The sequence below is a fragment of the Nematostella vectensis genome, chromosome 10 (genome assembly GCF_932526225.1).
Source record: "Nematostella vectensis chromosome 10, jaNemVect1.1, whole genome shotgun sequence".
Classification (NCBI taxonomy): Eukaryota; Metazoa; Cnidaria; class Anthozoa; order Actiniaria; family Edwardsiidae; genus Nematostella; species Nematostella vectensis.
This window is the reverse complement of record NC_064043.1, coordinates 11717890-11740766: the sequence shown is the minus strand read 5'-3', so window position 1 is coordinate 11740766 and position 22877 is coordinate 11717890. Positions and strand designations below refer to the sequence as shown.

General features: G+C 40.7%; 1 protein-coding gene across 8 annotated transcripts in view; it reads right to left on the bottom strand.

The window, feature by feature from the left end:
* The window catches only part of LOC5510617 (gamma-aminobutyric acid type B receptor subunit 2), a 39790-nt gene that overhangs the window by 8739 nt on the left and 8174 nt on the right, over positions 1-22877 (bottom strand). For 4 of the 8 annotated variants that reach the window (XM_048733202.1, XM_048733209.1, XM_048733206.1 and 1 more), the window contains exons 2-10: positions 14796-15173; positions 10364-10501; positions 8974-9141; positions 8165-8278; positions 7329-7394; positions 5650-5856; positions 2198-2434; positions 1539-1608; positions 683-763 (exon numbers count right to left, since the gene is read on the bottom strand). In XM_048733202.1, the coding sequence (XP_048589159.1) occupies positions 683-763; positions 1539-1608; positions 2198-2434; positions 5650-5856; positions 7329-7394; positions 8165-8278; positions 8974-9141; positions 10364-10501; positions 14796-15008 (1294 nt within the window). In that variant the 5' untranslated portion in view covers positions 15009-15173. Of the gene's footprint in view, positions 1-682; positions 764-1538; positions 1609-2197; positions 2435-5649; positions 5857-7328; positions 7395-8164; positions 8279-8973; positions 9142-10363; positions 10502-14795; positions 15174-16650; positions 16824-20062; positions 20084-22531; positions 22551-22597; positions 22733-22877 lie in introns of those variants that run through there. The other 4 variants (XM_048733203.1, XM_048733207.1, XM_048733208.1 and 1 more) reach the window with 4 other exon arrangements.

Below are 22877 nucleotides of genomic sequence, written 5' to 3'. Positions count from 1 at the left end.
CTCCCGCTCAATGGCGAGTCACACAAAGTATCCATTTCAATCGGGCAACTCAAGCAAATAACCAAGATATTTTCAATCAAACATCGTCAATAACATGTCAGACCGCATTCGTAGTTTGTTATTTGTTAATTTACTTGCGAATGAATCTCTGTATTTTCAAGGATAAACAATATCAAAGGAGTGGGTGATTGGCATTCTATGGAAATCGGATCTACAAGACCACTAACTGGGAATACCCTTTTAGGGGCACGGTGGACATTATTTTGAGTTGATCGAATTAAGTCATGGAGAACTGGGGTGATTGTTTGAGACGTTACAAGTAGTTTCGCCCGACAGTGCTGAAAAACGCAAGACAAGTTCCAGTACCGCGCGGTTCAACCAGCCTATTTGTTTTGAAATTGCGGCATTTTACCGGCGAACTTTCACATTTTGGCGAATGCTAAGAAAACTAGATCAAACCTGAGGCTATAATTTTCTTTATGACTCCCTCATTATCAAACAAATCTGTCATCTTTTGTACAGTATGGTTTTAATGCTGTACAGTAAGTCAAAACAGCGACCGAAGTCAGCCTTTCGTACCCACTCGAACGATTCAACACTGAGATTTTGTTTGTTTTCGCCAGAGTACGCGCATGCGTATACGTTATTCAGCACTGTCGTTTCGCCCAGTATTATAGCATACCTGGCCATAGATTGCCTTTGCCAATGAGGCGAACCTCCCGTTCTCTAGGATAGTAATAACCCACCGTAACAGCTGTACCATCTAACAAATAAAATATAATAATACTATTAAGTAATAATACGAATAAAATATAATTACAGACTTGGATCTCATAAATTATTGGTGGTATCCAGAAAAAAGCTGTAAAACTTTCGTTAAAACTACCCACTCAGGCCCGTAGCCAGGGGGGGGGGGGGGGGGGGGTTCGTCCTCACCCGGCTGGAAGGTTCGCTCAGAGTAAACACACAAAAAAAATTAACGTTTAGCCGGATATACCGTGCACATCAATATGTCTTCAAAATGAATTTTTGTTTTAATAATTATCTTTATTATTATCGTTATACGTCGAAAGAACCCTTTAAATAACATTTCAAATACAACATTAAATTATTGATTGCCTCATGTAATAAGGCGAGGAGAGGGGTATACCGGAATTGGAAATTTGGTATGATGAAATGGAAAAACCAACCACCCCGCTCAAAATCCTGGCTACGGGCCTGCCACTCTAAATAAGAGTACTCACACACGCCCCTTCATTATATGTTGTAAAGTCAAGTCACTGTTATAGTCTGAATAGATTAGATCTTTTTATCAAAACGCTCCCAAATGTCGGGGATTATCATCAGGTTATGGGCCCAGGAACACAGTTATAAAGCGGCCCATAAACAAGTTGGACAGGCTCCATGGGAAATCGGAGAATAGGATGCAGTGGTGTCCACATCAGAAGGGACCTCTCACCAGGGCTGGACGCGGGTTCGATTCTCGGTCGAGACATCTTTCTGTTTTCTAGGCCCTGAGTTTGACCTAAGGAGTGTACCTGGATAATGTTGTAGTATCTCCACGATCCCATCATATCTGTCTCCATCATTGAAAAATTCAACCTCACCCTGGTAATAAAATAGGTCCATGTGACTCTCCATCTATCAGACACCCTTGAGACCCTCCATATATCGGACACCTCCGGGACCCAACATACCAGACATCCTCTGGACCCTCTATTTATCAGACTTCCCCAGGAATCTCCATTTATCAGACACCCTCAGGACCCTTTTTATAACGGACACCCTCGGGACCCTTCATATATCAGACACCCTTGGAAACCTCTATATGACGGACACATTCGGGACCGAAAAAGCGTCCATTATATAGGAGTGTCCTTTGAATGTGTTTTAATGAAAAATTGAAATCGGTGTTTTGGAAGCAGCAAATGTCTAACCACAAGTGGTCAAGAACAAAGAAATAGTACAAGTAGTTTGATTGAAAGACGTATTGATTTTGATGTTATTGATATTAATCGTTTGCGATTGACGTGGACCACATGATAATTAATATCGCCTTTCTCAGACGTGTTCAACGCTAACCCTAATGTTCAGTCACCATGAACAAAAAACGGACATACGACGCACACAAACTCCAAGAACCAAACGCTCTAAACCCATATTACCATATTATCCCTTCAACGTGAGAGCAACGTACCGTAATTCCTTGGAATTGAATGTTCTGAATTGCCGATAAAAAAACCTCGGTAATCTGCGGATCGATGGTAAAGTTCTCCATGCTTTTTCCCATACGTTGTATGACGGGGATGGTCTGGTTCAAGGCCGCTGCGATGACCCACACGGCATCATAAGCATATGCGGTGATGTTAGGCGCTGTGGTGATATTGTCGGCTTGGAGGTAGGACTGATACTGCTTGAAGTACTCTGCCTTGGTCTATGGAACAGAGGAAGTCATGGTTAACATAACTTAGGCAGCAAAAGAATGTGGCTTGCAGGTTGTCGATTACCGAAGCCACGTTGTGTAACCCGGGGCAGGCGCGTACACAGAGGGGGGGGGGGGGGTTGGCAGGGTGCGCGCGAATCCCCCCTTGGCGACCAAAAAGTGGGTCATTTCTTATTAAGGATTCTTCAAATACAATGCGTCTTCCATATGATACAAAAAGAGCTCAATCTATACACAGCGGACAAAAGCACCAAACTTGGTATAAATATAGCCTAGAGGATGGTTATCAATATTGAGACCGGTGCCCACCTGTACCATTTGCGGATCCATAAATAAAGAGCAATTATTTTTTTTTTTAGAAATCTGGTGTTGCGGGTACCCTGTGGTAAGATTTCTATACCTTTTCAAGACACAAAAAAGATCAAAATGCACATATTTGAAAACGATTTCTATCATTTCCGCTGTATTCTATCGAATTCCGAGCCAAGAAACATAAATAGCCATAAAAAGCTACATTTGAAGAAGAAAGAAAACCTATACTGGAACCCAGGCTTTCACGGCTTTATTTACATCCCTTTTGCTAACATGCAAATATGACTGATTTTTATTCATTAAATAAGCACAAATGTGGTGCACATGAATTTTCCCTGAAATTTTCTTTCAATGAGTTCTCTAAGTATTATATTAAGGGCTATAGAGCTTTAATTTAACCAGCGCGGCTGTAATTAATAGGCCCGTCAGCAGGAAAAAATATGCTACCGATGAGGGAGATTTTTCATAGCCTATTGTGCGTTAAATTATACCATGACAACTCGGATCATGTGTTTTCATCTTTTCGTTACGGCCCTATGTTATTTTAAAATCAAAGTATCACAATTGTTTCCGAGGCGAGCCTCGCTCTACCCCATGCTAGTTATGGGCCAAAGCGGGGGATCCGGCAGACGCCCTTGACTTCCAACCACTCGGTCGTATGAAGCCGAAAACCCTAGCTAATAGCGATCCATTATTAATATTTTCATTTTGTAAAAAAAAGCATATCGAACTAATATAGATCGGCAGGATCGGCAGTGGTGGCCGGCGTCTACAGATATGGCGCTCAAAACCTTCTGATCGTTGGAATAATAGAATAATTCTGGGTAACGTCAGGTTTTGGGCTAAACGTGTTCTCTCTTAAGGTTGACGCTAGTATCGTCAACACTAGAGTTTTTGAACACTTGTTTATAGCACCGTCGTTTCTTCGGCACCTCTAAGAAAACGTCCCTGAGAAAGGAAAAATCCTCTGTTTGGGCACATGCTAGCGTACGCACATCATTCTGAAAAGTCTCTGAAAGGCTTTCAGTTTGTTTCAGAATAACTTTCTCCCCTTTACAATAACGGTCCGCCGATCACTTGATCCGCACCTTAGGAAAAGCCTCTAAAACTCTGTCCTTTAGTAGAAAACGGTTAAAGGATTTCTCATTCCCAAAATCTATCAAGCGTGTCTCATGTACATTGTGGAGCTCGGATATCAGAAAAAGGAACGTACCATTTTCAACAGCCTCCACTTATATATTCTGTTAATATAATATATAAGCCTGACAAAAGCTCTATACTTTTTTTTATCATCCTCTCTCGCTTCCTGAAGACCTTTCCTTTTTTTATGCTCCACGGCCCTTTCCATCCCTGAGGTCATCATTAAAACATCTTTAGGATAACAAAATAGTTCTCTATTGGTGTGGCGATTCGTTGGAGGTTGGTTGCTATCCTGTTAAAAGCATGCGATGCGTTCAACCTCATCACTATGATGCACACGTAGGGAGCAATAAGCACTGTTTTTCGTAGTGCCTCTGCTGGTCAGCTTTTTTAATGCTTTCGAGCATTAATACCGCAAATTTGTGACAATTCCTGTGCCATTTTGCGCTATTTGCGACAAAGAGTTTCTACAGATGTTTCTTTTGCAGAACATCCAAATCCTCTAATATTCTCAAGAAAAGAATCACAACCTAGTAACTTTGATTAAGGAAGCATATCTAAAGCATCTTATTGGTCTTTGGTGTCTAGTTGACAGACAGTTACAAAGCCCGCTTATTAAATCCATCTCTTCCTCTTTTTATTTAGCCAACGTCAAAATACCCTATAATTGCGATTAATCGCAGATTTAGAAGAAATAAATTTAAAATCAAGACAAAATTTATTTTTTAGCAGGTTATAGACATTGTACGTCCTTGTTACATAAAGAATGAGCTTCTTTTACCTAAAATACGCGATTTTATGAGGTACTTACAGCATATACAGTGCCAATATATGCCTCCATCCTGGATTACCGTGAGGGGATTGGGTCTAGCTTTGAAAACGTTTTCTCTTAAATAAATCATTTTAATGCAGCCGACGACAGTTTTATCTTGAAATATGAACAAATACTGTTATATTTCCCCTACAAAAAACAAACAATCATATATTTCGCCTTTTAAATTTCACCACAGGGAGCCCGTGATTGACGCTTTTTCCTAATTTTTATTCCGTTATTACACAAAATCCTCAAGTGGTACCGGTGGGCACCGGTCTCAATATTAATTAGCATCCTCTTGGCTATCTTTATTTCAAGTTTGGTGCTTTAGTCCGCTATGTATAGATTGAAACACTAAGCGACCGGACTGGGAACGCGCCTGCGGGGGAGGGGCTCTCCAGAAAAGTAGACGGGTGTGATCTTCCTATCTCGTAGGGTATAAAATTTCTAATATAAAACTGCTACCCCTTAGGATAGGTGTTTTAAGAATTTTCCGATTCTGCTATCTCTTAGGGTATAAAATTCGACCATTGGTTTATCAGGTATCTTATACAAACATTGACTGAATTGCTTGGGTTCACTTTTATTTTCTCTGCTTCGCTAAACTGCAGAGCAGAACTGTTTACAATACTCGAAACCTGTGATCGTTTCAATCCCCGTCGGGTTGTTTATCACAAGGCACCCCCGCGGGTAATGTACCGGTCACCCCCGTCTGCCCCCGGGTAATGTACCTATCATCCCCGTCTGTCCCCCCCCCCCCCCCCGGGTAATGTACCGATCAACCCCGTCTGTCCCCCCCCCCCCCCCCCCCCAGGGTAATGTACCGATCAACCCGGTCTGCCCCCCCCCCCCCCCCGGGTAATGTACCGATCACCCCCGTCTGTCCCCCCCCTCCCCCCCCGGGGTAATGTACACACCCGCGTGATAAAGGCACACTTACGACCCCAGAGATGGCTCTCTTTGCATTCCCTTGCTCATCCTCGCCCAAGAAGATCTGATTGTTGAAGATGAATGAGTACGCAACAGCAGCCTGCATCTCTTGGACGGTACAATCAACCCCATTATCAGGTACAGCCCACCAGCGATAGCTATACGTCCCGATGAGTAGCCACACGTAGCGCGCGCCGTACAGACCCGACTTGAACGCCTACAGCGAGAGAAGAGAACACCTTTCATCATGGGGTACGTTCAACACACTACCACTATCTTGTGTTTTCCAAATAAGCTTAGCCTTCTTAGACCAAGATTGAAATAGTTTAGTGTCTGTTTTAATAGTTAGAATAGAAATGGGGGGTCAGTACGCAGCTCTTACAAGCTGCAATTTGATTGGGCAAATGAACAATATCCGCACCTCGAAACAAAGAACGAGAAGAATAGAGACAAAAGAACTCCTTTGTAGAACAAAGATAATACAGACGAAGCTCTCTGAGCGACCAGCTCCGATAACGACCACGATCACGAATCACCGATTGAATTGTCACACAAACTCTGTAATTCTAAGCTCTCGTAAGCGACCAGCTCCGATTACGACCACGATCACGAATCACCGATTGAATTGTCACACAAACTCTGTAATTCTAAGCTCTCGTAAGCGACCAACTTATCGGTGCGACCAGCTCCGTTAACGACCACAATTTCAAACCACCAACTGAGATTTTCCTTTATTTTTAAGCTCTCGTAAGCGACCACAATGATTTTTGGCTTTACAACATCAGTCATCACCTGATAAACATCATATCCAATGCATGCTGAAATCACATATAAAGCGGAAATGTTGTAATGCTTCACAAAAGCTGCCTTTCCAGTGGGCAACCATTAAAGAATTTCATAATTACAATTTTCTAACTCCAATATCAACCATGGGATTGACATTTCTTTGTCTCCAGAAAATGTACAAATGCAAGGAATCTCTAGTCCATTGCCAGCTCCACGATTTATCCTTTTTCCAGTTACAATCGCTATCCACTTATTTGTTGCACGCTTTAGAAATCGGCTAACAAAAGACGCCATGCGATAGTCATAGACGCAGAAGATATTCTCATGACGAAAAGCTTAAGTCGTCGATATAAACGAGCATAACGAGCTACTTTGCGTAGAATTAATTGCTATTAAATAAAACAACTCACTCTCATGATAAGTCAAATACCTAGTTTACAATCAAGCAATAAACAAAAATATTGTCACGATAACTTTTAGATTCCATTTTAATTAAAGATCCCGTAAGCGACCAACACCTATTGTTCAAGTTTTTGGCGCCCAGTGGTCGCTTATAAGAGCAATCTCTCGTAAGAGACCAGCTCCGTTAACGACCACAATTTTCAGTTCCCAAGGTGGTCGCTTACGAGAGCTTCAACTGTAGGAGACAAAGCAGCTGCGTACTTACTCTGAATGGGATAACACATTGGAAAATGGTTATCAACATTCTCTAGTAGTTTTAGCTGATGACGGTGTATGCATACCCAAAGCAAAGAAGATTATTTTGTTCCCATTTTATTAAAACAGATGACAATGAGCAGGTACTTTGTATTTAATGTCAAATTTGTGTCGACTTTTGCCCTGACTCTCCGTGTCCCGCGCGTGGAAAAAAACACAGCAAGTTGATGCCGATTGAGTTCTTACCTGGCAGAAGATTTGACGAGCTTTTCTCTCGTAGAAGGTACCCACGATGATACGGGCATCGTTACGCTGAAATGAAAACAAATTCCTCGTCTAGAAAAAAAGCTCAAACAAATACAAAATACGGTAAAACTTGGATTTTATAATAAGGATGCGAGACAAGAAGGTACCCACGATGATACGGGCATCGTTACGCTGAAATGAAAACAAATTCCTCGTCTAGAAAAAAAGCTCAAACAAATACAAAATACGGTAAAACTTGGATTTTATAATAAGGATGCGAGACAAGAAGAAACACTCTCGCATGTTTCAGAACCCAGGATCGAAGAGATTGCGCAAAGGAATAGCCTGGCGGTTATTCGTACAAGGTATATGGAAACACGGAGGCGGTCGAGGGAAGGATAGATCCCTTGATACGTTCCAGGGGATTTGTTCTAATGTAGCAGCGATAGCTCAGTGGTACGAGCTCCGCTTCAATCCCAGGTCAGGACTACCTGAATTTTTCAGGTGTACGAACCTGGTCTCCACATTGGGGACTATGTGAATCCCTCGTTTTCTCCGATAAGAACGTTATAACCGGAGGTCGCCTCTCCTACAACATACACCTTTAACCTGTAAAGGGGGACGTAAATGAACCGCTGGGGACGCTGGGCCGTGGTACCACCTTCAGTGACAGTGCTATACACATTAACTCACACTTATGATTGTAAACTGTCTGGAGCAGTCTGTATATCTACTGACGGGTTGTCAGTTGAAGGTAAAGCGCAAGTGAGTATGCTTGCAGAGATAAATGCGCTATAAAAATGCAACCCATTTTTATTTTATTAACATGGTTTTACCGTGAGAGTTTGCAAGTCCAAGTCCAGTTGGTTGTCAGATATCTGCTGGGACAACACTACCGAGCAATTCAGCTTTTTCAGCTCCTCTATGACCTGGTTGTTGGACTGACCAGCCTATCAAGAGTATGAATCAGTATCGGCGAAATATGGTTAGGATAGTGACAAAACCTATAAGTCTTTAGTGTACTACAAGAACCATCCTCGGATACCCAGAACGAGGCCGAACAAGGTCGGCGAAGGGGGAGGGGTAGAGGGCGGGAAAGAAGAGGAATAGGCGATATAACGTCTCTCGTTACTCTGACCTCGACGCCCTGGGTACCCAATGAGGTACAAGAACCTCTCTAAGCGGGATACACCCGCGGGTACGGGACTGATTAATTAACAAGACCCTTCTTATAATAATCAATACAAAATCATCGCATGTAAGGGAGTCATGTGCTTGGATGATGTCTTAGTTCATGTTTGAAGTGTGACTATGTAAAGGCGTGTCAAGGTCAGGATGGCGACCTTGATGGGTTAATAGCTTTCCAAGTTTTCTCAGAGCTCCAAGGTGTATAAGAGAACCTGTTCATTGTCAGGTTCCAGGCCTGTGCCATAGCAGTGAGAAGTCAAATTGCTCAGAGCTAGGCCACCCGTCGTTTCACACAGGCCAACTTTGATTGAGATATCTCTTACATATAGAAATTGGTTTTAAATAGCCGTACAATGCTTAATGGGTTCAGGAAATGTATCGATCAAAGCAGGCGGTGGTCGAATGTGAAATCGAAGGTTCTTTTTAAAAATATTGCGTTACCAACTAACTTCCGTACCAGATCTGAACTAGTCTTCTCATACAACAGCGCGATGTTCTTCCAGCCAAACTGCTCAATCCAATTCACTCGGGCCAGGTTCCGCGCTGACTCGGATGGCAGCGTGCGGAAGAGGGTTGGGTACTTGTCTCGATTGGACAACACGAGAGAGCGGGAGGCGTATGAGACCTGCCAATCAAATGTCAATCACAACAAAATCGGTCAATCCATCGATTTTATATAGCCCTGCTCTATAATGCATGGGACTCATGATTTCTACGACCTCTCAAAATGATGCACAATGTAACTACCTTCCCCGAATTACTCATTTAGAAGGAAGTGGTTTCGTTGTGTAATATCAGAGAGTTCGCACAAGTTACGAGTCGTATCAGAAGCAACCTCTGCTCTCACTATCCCGTACGTCATCCGGATCCATTTCACGTGTCGCAATACCAAATAGTTAGAAATAAATAAGAGTATATCTTGTCAAAAGCTACATTGATCAATTGACGAAGAGATACTTTGCAAAAATCAAAACAAACGCCGCAAAACGACCATGGGAGGAATAGAAATCGACCTTGTTACGCAGGAGTCACGGAAAAGTCAGAACAGTCATTCTGCCAAACCGAACCACTCAAGGGATTTAAACCCGCAACCCATTATGGAAACAGCTTATATTAGCACTTGCAAAGATTTGATAGATTATCTGCACAACAAATAAACGATTTCCGGTACTCAAAAAAGGTCAAGTCACACGAAGTAGTTCTTATGCGAGTTCCTGTTAGTGAATTAAAGCAATCAAAGTACAGCGAAAAACGGCGGTAGAAAGGGCTAAACCAGTTATAACGTCAAACAAAATAATATTGAACGTATATCCAAAACCAAGGCGCAGAAATCATTTTTGCTTGCCTAGAAAACGAAGGATTTTTTGGGAAGTTAAACCTTTCAACGAATATATAATAGTTCCATTCATCACCCAACAGCGTAGCCTTACCCAGTTAAATAAAGGGCTGCAACCAGTAAGGCAAGGCGAGCAAACGCGAGGCGAGAAAATGCACTTGCCCAGCCGTTATAAGAAAGACCCAGGCGTGTTCCCAGGATTGGCCGAGGGGGGTTGCGCAAGTCATTGATATCATATGAAAAAAGCATAGTATTTGAAAATTCCTTAATATAAGAAATGACCCAACTTTTGCCGCCAAGGGGGGTGCGCGCGCACCCTGCGCACCCCGCTCTGTACGCGCCTGAGACCGTTGGTGGAGAGCTCTCCATTCTCGGTCATATTGTGTAGATAATGACCAGAATGGAATTCAGGATACGGCCCTGGGCACGGACGATATATCATGCAATAGTGTTAAAACAGGACATCGCTGGGACCTTCAATGTTGCACGTACATGCGCAGTGTAGCGTTACCTGGACTAGGTTGCGGTACGCGGAGAGCTCGGCAAGAATCTCTGTGACGTCAGAGCACGCCGCCCCGAGGATCATCAGGCTAGGTCGCTCGTCCATCAGGAGGTCAATGAACGCGTTCGCGGTGTACGCCGGGTCACACTGCAATAACACGCAAGTAATGAAATCACGCGGAAAAACGCGCAGATAATACGCGAAAACAGCCCTCGAGTAATAACATCACGCGTAAAAACAAGTAGATAATAACGACACACGGAAAAAGTACGCGAGTAATGACGTCACGCGGAACAAACACGGGTAAAAAGACACGCGCAAAAACACGTAGGTGATCACGTCACGCAAAAAAAAACACGCAAGTAAAACGATACATGGAAACAACACATAAGCATGGAAGTTAGTCACAAAAAGGGTTTTAATTCACAGGTGCACATCAAAGGCTGATTTCCATATGATTGCATTCGCAGGAAGCAACAATTTAGGCACACTGTGAAAACACGCGGCCAATAGTGTCACGCGCGAACAACGCGCAAGTGTACAAAAAATCCGCAAAAGTCTGCATTAACGAATTTGCTGTGTATACTAGGTTTAACTATAAAGACACGCGGGCACAAACGTCACAACAACACACAAGTACGTGAAGCAATCATGAAAATGTGGTTAAAAATCACACAGTCTACATGATAGCATTTGTGTTGAAGGCCGGAAAAACACCGGTGATAGGATAATACGCCAAGTCATTGCGCACGTAAAATCGACATCACAAAAATGCGGTTACAGAACATTCTGTTTAGGGACGCATTATCTGATTACGGGTAATCTGTAATATCCACTCATGGAAGCCACGCAGAAGCAAGAAAGCCAAGGGCAAGAAAAGACAAGTCTGTATACAGCAGACCTCCTCAGACCTTTATAAGAAAGAAATTACGGAGGTCTGAATACAGGCTAGGAAAGAAAAGAGTACTTAAAACATTTTTAAAACACTTGAAAGACGACAATGAAAACTCAAAATTGGGTAGTAAACAGTTTGCAATGCTTTATCAGCCAAAACATTTCTTTTTCTTGGGTAGTGAAATGAGTTTCCGGGGCAAACCGAATAGATGCACGTGATTTACATAAAATGATTGACAATGTCTGGATACAAGTCATAATCGATGACGAAATGAATTGCGATTTCTTGTCAAAACCGTCAGACCACTAAACTGCATAATTCAAAACAAGACGTCAAAAGAACCGTATTCACAAACTTCGTCAAAAGGTTGCACTGTGCAATTTATGTGAAGTAATACCCGTTGCCTGTGTCAACACAATTGAACACAGCTAACAAATACAGGGTATGGTACACTAGTCTTCTAATTGTTTGTGTGTTTCACAACACCTGTATTTTTTTTTTCAAGAGAAGTGGGATTATATCATTCATGTTAACCATGATGCAACGCGAGCATGACACATGGATTCTCACAAAGTGCAACATTTGACATGTGTCTGAATAACCGTATTGACACAGCTAGCTTTTTTAGGTAAAACGAACGCGGTTATAGTACGATATTTGCGATATTGCCGTGATAATATCGGTAAGGCGGCATGATCACATGCATAGTTAAATATACAGCCCCGTGAAAGATAAGGAACCGAAAAAAAAAATCGACTTACGACAAGAGTATTTAGCAGACTGGGAAATATTGACAAGTCTCTGCTCAAATCAGGAGACAAAGAAGAGGCGTTTTTAAAAATAAAAAACAGCAACATAAGAAATTATTACTCATTATGCTGACACCGACAAGTTAGGATATCGAGGGGGTAGGGTGGGTATGGAAGAGAGGGGGGTGGGGGTGAGGATCAAAGGCTGCAAGTTGTGCTGTTGCGATGGCGGCGGCATCCAAAAATTCACTCGAAGAGTAATTTTTAATGAGATCCACATCTGGGGTGTTGAGTATGTTGCTGAGTATTGACTCAATGATATTTCATATTTCATAGAAAAACCTCCACCATTGATTTCTTGAACCAAGTGCCAAGTCAATTCTCAATCAGCTATCACAATGAGTTTCACATCTGGCGTGGTAAGAATGTTGTTGAGCATTGATACAATGGTAACAACAAAAGAAAAAACCGACAAGGTGATAAGGCATATTTTATAGGAAAACTCCACTATTGATTTCTTTTAGACCAAGCCCCGTCAATCCCCAATCTAACTCACGCCAAAGAACAAAATTAATCTTATTTTATCATTATTATTATATTATTTTTTGACGAGGGGAGATGAGTCGGTATAACGAACAAAACTATAAAAAGAAAAACTTCGAGAATATCTGCAGCGCCTGTACTGATTATCGTCGAGATTAGTTTCCGTCGCGTTCCTTTCCCTTTGGGTAGTGTACAAATCTATGTCATACAAAAACAAAGGACACCACAACCGCAGGAGCGAAGAGTTTGGTGCAAAGAAATGAGTGAAGAGCGACCTCATGATGACCCCGGCAAGGACTTGTTTTGTTATACTCCTTTTCAACATTGACAAGTATATCCAAACGCCCCAAGATGTTTTGCGCTGTGTTTGCCTCAAAATCATTAACCTAACCGAATCTGTGACAAACATTGCATTATTAAATGCAATGGTAAAAGTGATAAACACAGGAGCTAGTAATTGCTCTTTGGGTGAAATCCCGAAAGAGTTATTTGTGGGTCAACGTGAGCGTAATGCCGCCACTGTGAAATAAATGTTTTTTTTTTTTGTTACAAATAAATTAATAATGGATGCGGAAAGGGCGGAAAAGCGCGGTAGTGGCCTGGGTTCGACCTGGGCACTGCAAATTTGGTAAATAAATAAAATGGCCGGCAATTTGGCGATGGCTTATAGAAAACACTAAACGAGGGGATATTACACAGACAGCGGTGTTTTATTGATGTTTCATTCGGAAAAAAGCCTTCTGAAAGCTCGAAAACGAGCAAACCACAAATATACACCGTGAAATAGAAGTAAATGAATGGGAAAGCAGGTGGTTAGAGTCTTTAGAAAATATTTGACCGCCAAGATGAGAAAAGAGCATCTCTATTTCCCTAGAATTCCCTAGAGCATCTCTAATTCCCTAGAGCATCTCTAATTCCCTAGAATTCCCTAGAGCATCGCTAATTCCCTAGAATTCCCTAGAGCATCTTTAATTCCCTAGAATTCCCTAGAGCAACTCTTATTTCCTATACGCGCGTATCAAGTGAGTCTCATGTGCAAGCTCTAATGGATGGAGTAAAGAAGTGATGACATATATCAATGGAATGGACAAGGTTACAATCGCCCTCTGGCGACGGGGATCGCACTTTCGCTAGGTACAGCTAATTGATGCCGGCAGGATGAGGATGTCATAACACAAACAAATCTCATAAACAAGGAAAATATACTCGTGATATAGAAGTATAAATCATTTGAAATTGGATGAGTTATTATTTCCCGTTATATTTTTCTTTGATAAGAGAGTTTACGCGTTGTTAATTATTAATTTTGATTGAAAGTAAACCAGTAAATTGTATGTACCATTGCAAAAATATATATATAAAATTGCGATGGCAAAAGAGTATGGAATTGGCATGGGAAGAGAGGATGGTAATGCGGGATCAAATGCGCGTGAATTTTTTAACGAGTGAGGTAGCAGGCATACATCAGACATTTCACACAGGTGTCACTAAGGGCTCTGGGGGAGGTTAAAATTTAAACAAATTACAAAAAGGGTTATTTTTGACACTGATAGCAAACGCAGACGACGGTTTTGACAGAGGGTTGAGAGGCCGTATTAATAGCTGTCTAGGAAATTGCGAAAGAAAAGCAAGCCAATACCGCAATAATCCTCGTGGAAAGGCTAACAAAACCAAGTTAAAGTCAAGAGAACCAAATGTTATTAAAGTCAAAATAAGAGTGTGTTGATTTTGGTGTTAATCCCTGACGCACTGTCTGTTCTTATTGGATTTACGATGTATGAGGAGAACATTAAACCTTTTTTGTCGAAAAAATTCTATCGATGACAGTATATAAGATGACCGACATCCATCGAATGTCAAAAGAAAAAATTAGAAAAACTTATCCAATTTGTAAACGTAATAAGGCGCGCAGATTTTTTGGAGGCGAAACTAAAGAGTATTATTATAAAATATTGAATTGGAATTTTAGATAATCAAAGGTAACATAATATCGTGAGCGCTTAGTACTTCGATATGCTTATTTTTATTATCAGTGCGATTAAAGTGTTTGTGAGCTTTGTAGAAAGACGTATGCATAATCCGTCATTTGGGTCTCTCCCGCTATGAACACGCGAAGTTATTGCGCTAAAAAGTCGCGAGAAAAAGCGCGCGAAATCACAAGGGGTTCACAAGAAGTAACAACGGGGAACCACGGAACCTGCTCACAGTAAAAGACGCTTTTGCTAAGCATAACGCGCGCGTTAAACCAACTCACCTTGGAATTCTTGATAATCATTCGCAAGTCATGATTAGGGAGGATGTCGGAGTTATTGACGTGGCTCAACGCGAGTTTAGCGGCAGCGAGCAACGCATGCCCGGGCACTGAGGCCTTGTTAGGACTCAGGGGGAAGAATCCCCCAACGTAAAGAGGAATCTTAGCATTCACAGGCCAAATCAGACATGCAAGCACAAACACGATGAAAGCCATTAGAGGGGAATTCCTCTTCTTCCTTGACTTAGATCCAATAAGCAGGGATGAGAAGATCTTTAGTCTTCAGTTTATCCGCTGCGTATTGCCGTTGTGAGACACATAGGCTTGGCAAGAGTAGCGAGTTCTTTCCTTTACTCTTGGCGCTGTCTCCTTTGTTAGAGCCTGTGCAGTAACCAGAAATAAGTAATCATTGATCACATTTCGAATATATCTCGCAAGTCATCTTAAGCTCATTTAAAGCCGACCAAATACTGATCGTTTGAATAAGCATGTCACCGCGTCTGCATGTATATTGCGCCCGATTTGGACAGTTTTGCTCGACTGAATATAAGCTCTTTATTCTGACAAGTATTAGCCTTCGGGCGGGGGCAAACCCTTTAAAATGCGCGCCATTTTCCGTCGCGTAACACAAACACGTCAAAGCAAGGCGTCGCTGTCAAGGGACGACACGCTGGCAAGGCGCGGGCGTATAGGCAGTGCGCGGTGCTCATAGAAAGGGCAAAAAAAACTTATAACATTATTACGACAATGTAGAATTGCGAAGGGAGATAAAAGAGATGTGTCAAGAAAGAATTGTTCTGTTTTGGGAGTTTTAGTTTACAGTAAAAGCGTAATGGTGTTAATTTCCTTTTTTAAATAAAAAAAATGACGGTTCCGTTCGGAGGAAGCCAAATTCAATTTATCAAGAATTTTAATTTTCGATCATCAATTTTCATTATAATTTATTTCCTTGATTTGTTAATTTGGGGGTTTCACTTGGTTGGTTTCAGATATTTCAATGCTTGTTCTTATACTTGTCTTTTTTAATGCAACCTCAATGAGAATGTTCTTGAGTCAACCGCTCTCATCAATGCCTTAAAATAATCAAATCCACCGAGCGGATCCACATGTGTAAACTCTCTACACATACATACATTAAATACATTGTCTGCCGCACATTTGTTACAGTTCTCATTCAAAATTGGATGACAAACTATTTTAAGAAATTTCGAAATTACCATCTACAAACGAAGTTTTATACGTTATTTAAAAATTTCTCCAAGATATCACAAAAGCTTTGCCAAACCAGTCAATGGACATGGATGTTTTTTCACACTTGGTATTTGGCTAGGGTGGCAAAATGGCGGACGACAGACCGTTTAACTAAAATGCTGGAGTTTTCGGCCGTTTTGTCTCTAACCTGTTGAATACTTTATAAATGGCAGTATATTGTCACTCTCAAACTCTCGAATAAATAGTTAAAAAGATCATGGAAGGGACGTAAACCTATAAACAAATCAGAGGCATTTTTCACAATAATATTTCAAACCAAGAAAAAATTGGCTTAAATATTGTTGGACACACTTAATATAGCAGATAAAATTATCCTATCCAGATCAAAAAGAACTAAATTGAATGGGGGGACTAATAAAACCAGTAGAAATGAGAGAGATATTTCCAAACTTGATTAAAAGAAGCAAAATGCACAACATAGCATAAATGGGAATATAAGTATTATGATTTTAATCTAGCGAAAGAGTGAAACGCTAATCTTTTTATAATTACTTATAAGTCACTGGATGAATTATTAGCTTATAGCCTAGATATAATAGAAACGATTTAAGGGACCCTGGCTTGGTTAATCAGACTACAATATTACCTGTACAATCGACGGCGTTACAAGTCTTACTGTTAATACACTATGAGCGAGGTCCGTGAGTTGTTTAACCCTGTGTCGCCCCCAGCTATACATCCATTAATAGAGTGATCAGATTATAGATTTCCTGCCGAAAGGCTCACGTTCACTGGTGTAAAGAAGTGTGATTTGCCGTGTGAAAATAAGCACAAACTTAACCACAGATTGCGCGCCTTATACGATTATACGCATATGGTCAAAAATAGAGAGACGAAAGCACTTTACGTATAAGCCCTATAGACCAATGAAAAAAAGAGAGTCGGAAAGGTGAAAAAACATTAAATAAGCGAGATGACAACCGATCAACCGATTAAATAGTGCCTTCTTTTTCCAATGTTCTTCTCTGTCGAGACGAAATTTTGAATCAAGGCAAGTCATAGTGGTTTGATCATGGAAATTAAAGCCTTCTTGACAAGAATTAAGCAATTTAGCAACATTCTTAATTTTAGTAATTAAGTAATTTTATCAACATTTTTTTTTGAATCCGAGGAAATGATAAAAATGTTTTCGTGATAACAAAACAGAGAATCACTTAGCATCATAATACGCATGCGTGAGAAATGCGCGGGAACTTTCTGGAGACGGGCGCACGCGAGCCATAATCAGCGAAATAAATACTCGAAAGAAAAAATAACTCGAGCCATATAAAACCGACAGCAAAGAGATTCACTAGAAGACAGATGCGTGGGTTAAATACAGTAATTTAAAATTGCTTGTTTTTTTTTTCTTTCTTCGTCTAATCACATCCAGAATTTCGTTGATCTAGGAAATTGCTTTTCGAAGTATATAAACCATCTGATAATAGTAATAGATAAAAAAGTATACCGGAACAAATCTGTTTTAAAACGTATGCAGCTCCAACTGAAGTGGGAGACTAGTCCCTGTGCCATTGCCCCGAGGTGACGGGGTTTGTACACATTCTCAATTAAATCAAACGTTTCCAGTTCGCCACGGATCTAGCGCGATAACGGGATTGCCGCGAAAAGTAGAAATTATAACAAAATGATAACAGTTGACAATTTTACTCCGAAAACAAGATAGATCGCTTCAGATAGAAATTTAGAGCATTTTCTAAAGACTTGTTCGAGTTCTGTAACTGTACCTTAGAAAGTGGCACGTTGTGCGCAATACATTTCGGAATCAAATACATTAAAACAATTCAAGCGCCATCATTGGCGCTAACTCCTGTTCTGCTACAAAATGCCTGTCCGGAAATAACAGCGACACAAACCATGACTATACACAGGGGCGCATCCAGAAGTTTAAAAAAAAGGGGGGGGGCGAAGCAAAAGTTTTAAAAAAAGGGGGGGGCGAAGCAAAAGTTTAAAAAAAGGGGGGGGGGGGGCGAAGCAAAAGTTTGAAGAAAGGGGTTCTTCCGTATATTTCCTTATATTTCTTATTTTATAATATTATTTTTAAGCCAAATGTCTGAAAATAGGGGGGCCGGGGCTCCCTTGGACCCCCCCTCCCCCCTAGATCCGCCCCTGGTGCAGCTCTATTATGCGGCCATCTCGCCAACATTTTTAAGACCCAAGTGTATTATTTACTGCTTTTGTTATCTCTGTTAAGCGACCAGAAAAGACATTCATTGGTGGCTCTTACTTTCATTGAGATTAATTCATCTCTGGTTGAATTACAAAGGCGGGTACCCAGGATTTGCTGAAGGGAGGGGGTGTGCGCAGTCATAGGTATCGTACGGTTAAAAAGTAGTAGCTATCCATCTCTCAATATGAAATGACCAACGGGGGTGAGTGCACACGTACCCCCCTCCCCCTTGATAACGCGCGCTCCGTGATGGGGTTATCACGTGTCTAGTTGACTTTGTAAGGATAATCCTCCCCATGTCTATCAAAGCACGAGGATACCAAACGGCCACCTCACCCGTCCCCCCACAATAATACAGCATTATAACTCGAACCGATTCTACACACAGAGAAAAACGATAAAAAAACCCGTCGGTTTTGAGTTTGAAAATAGGTTTATCGAGCTAGGAGTTTTACATACCTCGAACAGCAGCAGTGTTTCGACTTGTTATCGTCAGAATTTCGTTCAATTCATAAACCCCTTAATCATGCGATGCTTCAAAATATATATGAGTAGACTGAGGTAAAAACCTTTGAAATCTCTAGTTTAGTTTCCGTTGATTGGTTGGGCGACCCGATGTCCAACGAAAACCAATTATGTACAACATACCATTACGAAAGAGTTCTTCGCGACAAAAAACCCTAAGGGTCTCCTTTTCATTTTTATGGCTTCATTTAAAATGATTTAAAGATGACATTACTGTTATTAAGGTTCGCGGAATCCTTTAAAATTCGATTTACACGATCGGTAAATTTAATCAGAAATCAATTACAGTATCAACAAACGAAAGACAGTGTTCCCAAGAAATGTAAGTGGTTAGATTTAGTCTGGGGAGGGGGAAATCGACAGGTCACATTGGAGTTAATGGATTACTTTGTATTTGCACTTACCGGCAAAAGAATCGTAATCGCGCGAAAATATCCGCGTATAAAACAATTACATTTAAACATAGTAACAGCCCGTTTATCTTTCCAGAATATGAAGATTATAACATCTAAATCACCACTGCTTTTAGAATGAAAATCAGATCGTGACAAAATCACCCGTACCACTCCCCCTAGGGCCACCCCTCACCACCCCTAGAGATAATAAATTAGACGCTAAGGCGTCAAGATTTGCCAGGAGCCATTTAGAGAGTCTTGCATTTGGACGCTTTTTCCCAAGAACAGAAAACAGGATCAGCGCAAAGGTTAAATACCGAGGGGTCAAGCTCGTGATACGGGACATAGATGGTTACATTTCCTAAGATTTGGTTGGTTTGGTTGGTTACTGATTTGCATTTGTGAGGAATAATTATTGCCCGATTGATAAAATGTTTTGGCTACAAGACCCGCAACGATGTAAGCAAATGTATGAGGGATTAAAAAAAGAACCCTTTAAAGCTGTGATCAAGCCGAATTTTCTCCTTACTTTATCTATCGTCAATAGGGATGTAGGTAATGAGAATTAGTTATTGAGATCTCGAGGTACCAAGCGACCGACGCACAACATAAGCATCTCACAATATCAATATCTTGCAATAATATCCTTTTCATTGTAATTTCCGCCAATTATCCTCCCATTCACACATCTCTGCAAAACCTTTAAAAACCTCTAGCAAGTATTACGATTATAATTTACCATACCAAGGAAAGCTCAAACAACTTATAATAAAATAGAGAAAAAAACAGGACAAGAGGAAAAACAGGACAAGAGGATTGATACACATATCCGTTCGCCTTGGTACAATAGATGGATATATTATTAAGGGTTTGAGATCCTGTATAAATGACTAACAGTTACAATATCTCACCTTCCCACAAGAGGTTCAAGTAGAAAAGTTACAGTCGTGTAGTGTTCTACAAAAGTGTCTTCTATATGAATCACCAATGTGCTTCGAAAGTTTTTACACTCAACGTTATAAAATGTTAATAAGTTAACTGCGTCCGTGAATTGTTTCAATGATTGGGATTAAGATTCTGATCGATAGTAATTCGTTGCCGGGTATAAACAAAAATAGAAAGGGAATAGAGTTAGATCTCCCACAACGTAGCGAAGCAATCATAGAAACTTATAAAGTGACTTAGTCTGGTCAAATTTGTATCTCTTATTGCGAGAAATTTCGCCACCAGAGTTGATGATTGATAATCTAATGTCTTAATGTATTTCGGAGATACAGGGTAATTCAGACATGAAATAAAAACGTTAATCGCGATGATCACTCTTAGGTGATTCATCTCATCTTCCGAGAGCTTTTAGGCGGTATATGCGTGGTCGACGATCGAGGAACGATACTAAATCGAGATACAAAATTGGCGAATTATCAGCGCTATTCGAAAGAGAGCATTTTGCTAGTTTCAAGCTAAAAAGAGAAAAAAAATAGGATATAAAATAACTTAGGCCGCGTGAGAATGGGCCTATGTGTCCAGTCTCTTGACCGAGTATAGATTAGACGTGGTTGTGTTTTTTTTGTGTGCATGCTTTTTTAGGTCAAAACAGTTCGATGTTTTCGGTTTTCGGTTTTCGATGTTCAACAGAAAAGGAAATTTCCGATGACACTATATGAGGAAAATCAAAAATGACCACAAAAATCGCCACTTTTCTTTAGTATTAGCCATGACGTCATCTACTGACGCATTTAAGCAAAAGACGTTAGAGTTTCTTCAGGAATAGGCTAGGATGTTGTGGATGGTTTTTCAGTTATTCACTTATTTAGGCCGGCCTTGTCGTTAATCAATAGCAGTCTGATGCTTGGACTCGAAATCTCCAAACATAAAACTCGAAATGCGAAAAAAATTAATTAATCAGCTTTTTCTAACAAAAAAAAAATTATAATAAATGTGTATATCATTAGGCTTCACCTACAACAATTTTGGAAAGTATGTTCTCTTAGTTAATTCTCTGTTTTTCATGCCAAAGTACAATTTTGGCTAAGGAACAGTTGCTATGAAGAGGAACGATAAAATGAGGAATTGTGCGGAACCGATCATTTGCAGGTTCTCTCACCAGGATCTACCTGCCTAAGCAAATTACTAAGGCCCCATTCAGACGCGACAGGACGCCAGGCGAGTGCCAGGCTAATGCATGCAGCTCATTGATTGGCCTAAAAAAGGTTCATGGACTGATGTGAGTGACGGATGTGACAATTTTTCTAACGAACATTCTAAAAAAAAAAAATAACAAATAAATAAAAGAACTAAACAGGTTTAACTGCGAAAAGAATTTAACATCCCATCAGAGGTCCGCAAATACCAAAATATAGCCTAAGAAGACAAACGAGCTAGATCTTTTAAACCGACCTCCAATGCTTGAGGCAAACCTTAAACACCAAGCCTACTTAATAATAATTTAGCAGCTAAATTTAAACTAATGGGGGGGGGGGGGGGGGGGATGGAAACATTCCTCACCCCTTATTTCATCTACTCCCTCCCCTCTCCTCCCCCGATTTATTGGCCTGTTGAGCTCGAAACACAGCCTGGCACGACAATTAGTGGCCGAATGGGGCCGAAAAGGCGAAAGCTATAATCGGCGAGTACGAGATATCAGTGTTCTTTTTATAATACGACAAATGTGGGGATTTGCATTACATACCCTTCAAACTGCTTCCTTTGCAAATTCGCGATAAAAGATAACACCAGTAAAGGAATAAAAGAGTGCTTTGGCACTTTAATAATGGACGCCTGATAGTGGTAACCATATAAGCATATATGAAGACAAAATTTTAACTTAATAAAATCGAGTCTTAATAAAATCAAGAAATATAAAATCGAAATCTTAATAAAATCAAGAAAAGAGATATCACTTCTTAGTTCAGGGGTTTATCGCTGTCGCTCTACCGAATAAACTGTTCTCAAAGAAAGCAGATCGATTTCTGGTTCAGAAGTTTATCGTTACAAAATATAAACACATTGTAACCAAGTATGAATCTAAACAAGAAATGTTACAAATAAATAGACATAAACAGACAAAAATGGAAATAAAAATAGGTTGAATAAGTGGAAGCACGCGACGCACAGTCGTCGCGAAAATGACGAGGTTAAAGTAGCTAAAATGTGCGGGTGAATAAAAACTTTAGAGCAAAGTCGTTTTCACTCATTATAGAAATCCCCATGCGTCACATCTTTTCAAGAGTGTTCTCGTGAAAGGCTGGAGCGCTGCTAATGCTAAGACTAAATCGCTAAACTACAGGTAAAGTGTCTATTCGAGAGTTGTCGCTGTGGATCTGTCGCGAATTCACGAAAGAATGGCGCGGAGACTTAAGAATTGCCCTATTTCTTCTTACCCTTTGGGAAGCGTCAGGCAAAGCGCAGACGGAATGATGACGAGATTGGGCAATATTCTCACGTACCTCTCTGAACATTAAGAAAGCGGGAAGGTCGAGTATCCACCAGACAAAGTACTTCTCCGTAGTGTAAGATGTTTCTAACTAACCCTAAATGTCTGTAAGCTTTGAGGATTGAAGTAATGATTGGTTAATGTTCCGGTATAAGTTTGTCACACAGAATCCCCCAACTGCTATGCAACGTTGACAAGAACACAATCGTTTTAACGACAGCTACGAATTCACAACTAGCATACGCCAGCGCGCTAACAGAGCGACAAGCGATTTATAGATACCACATGGGGCT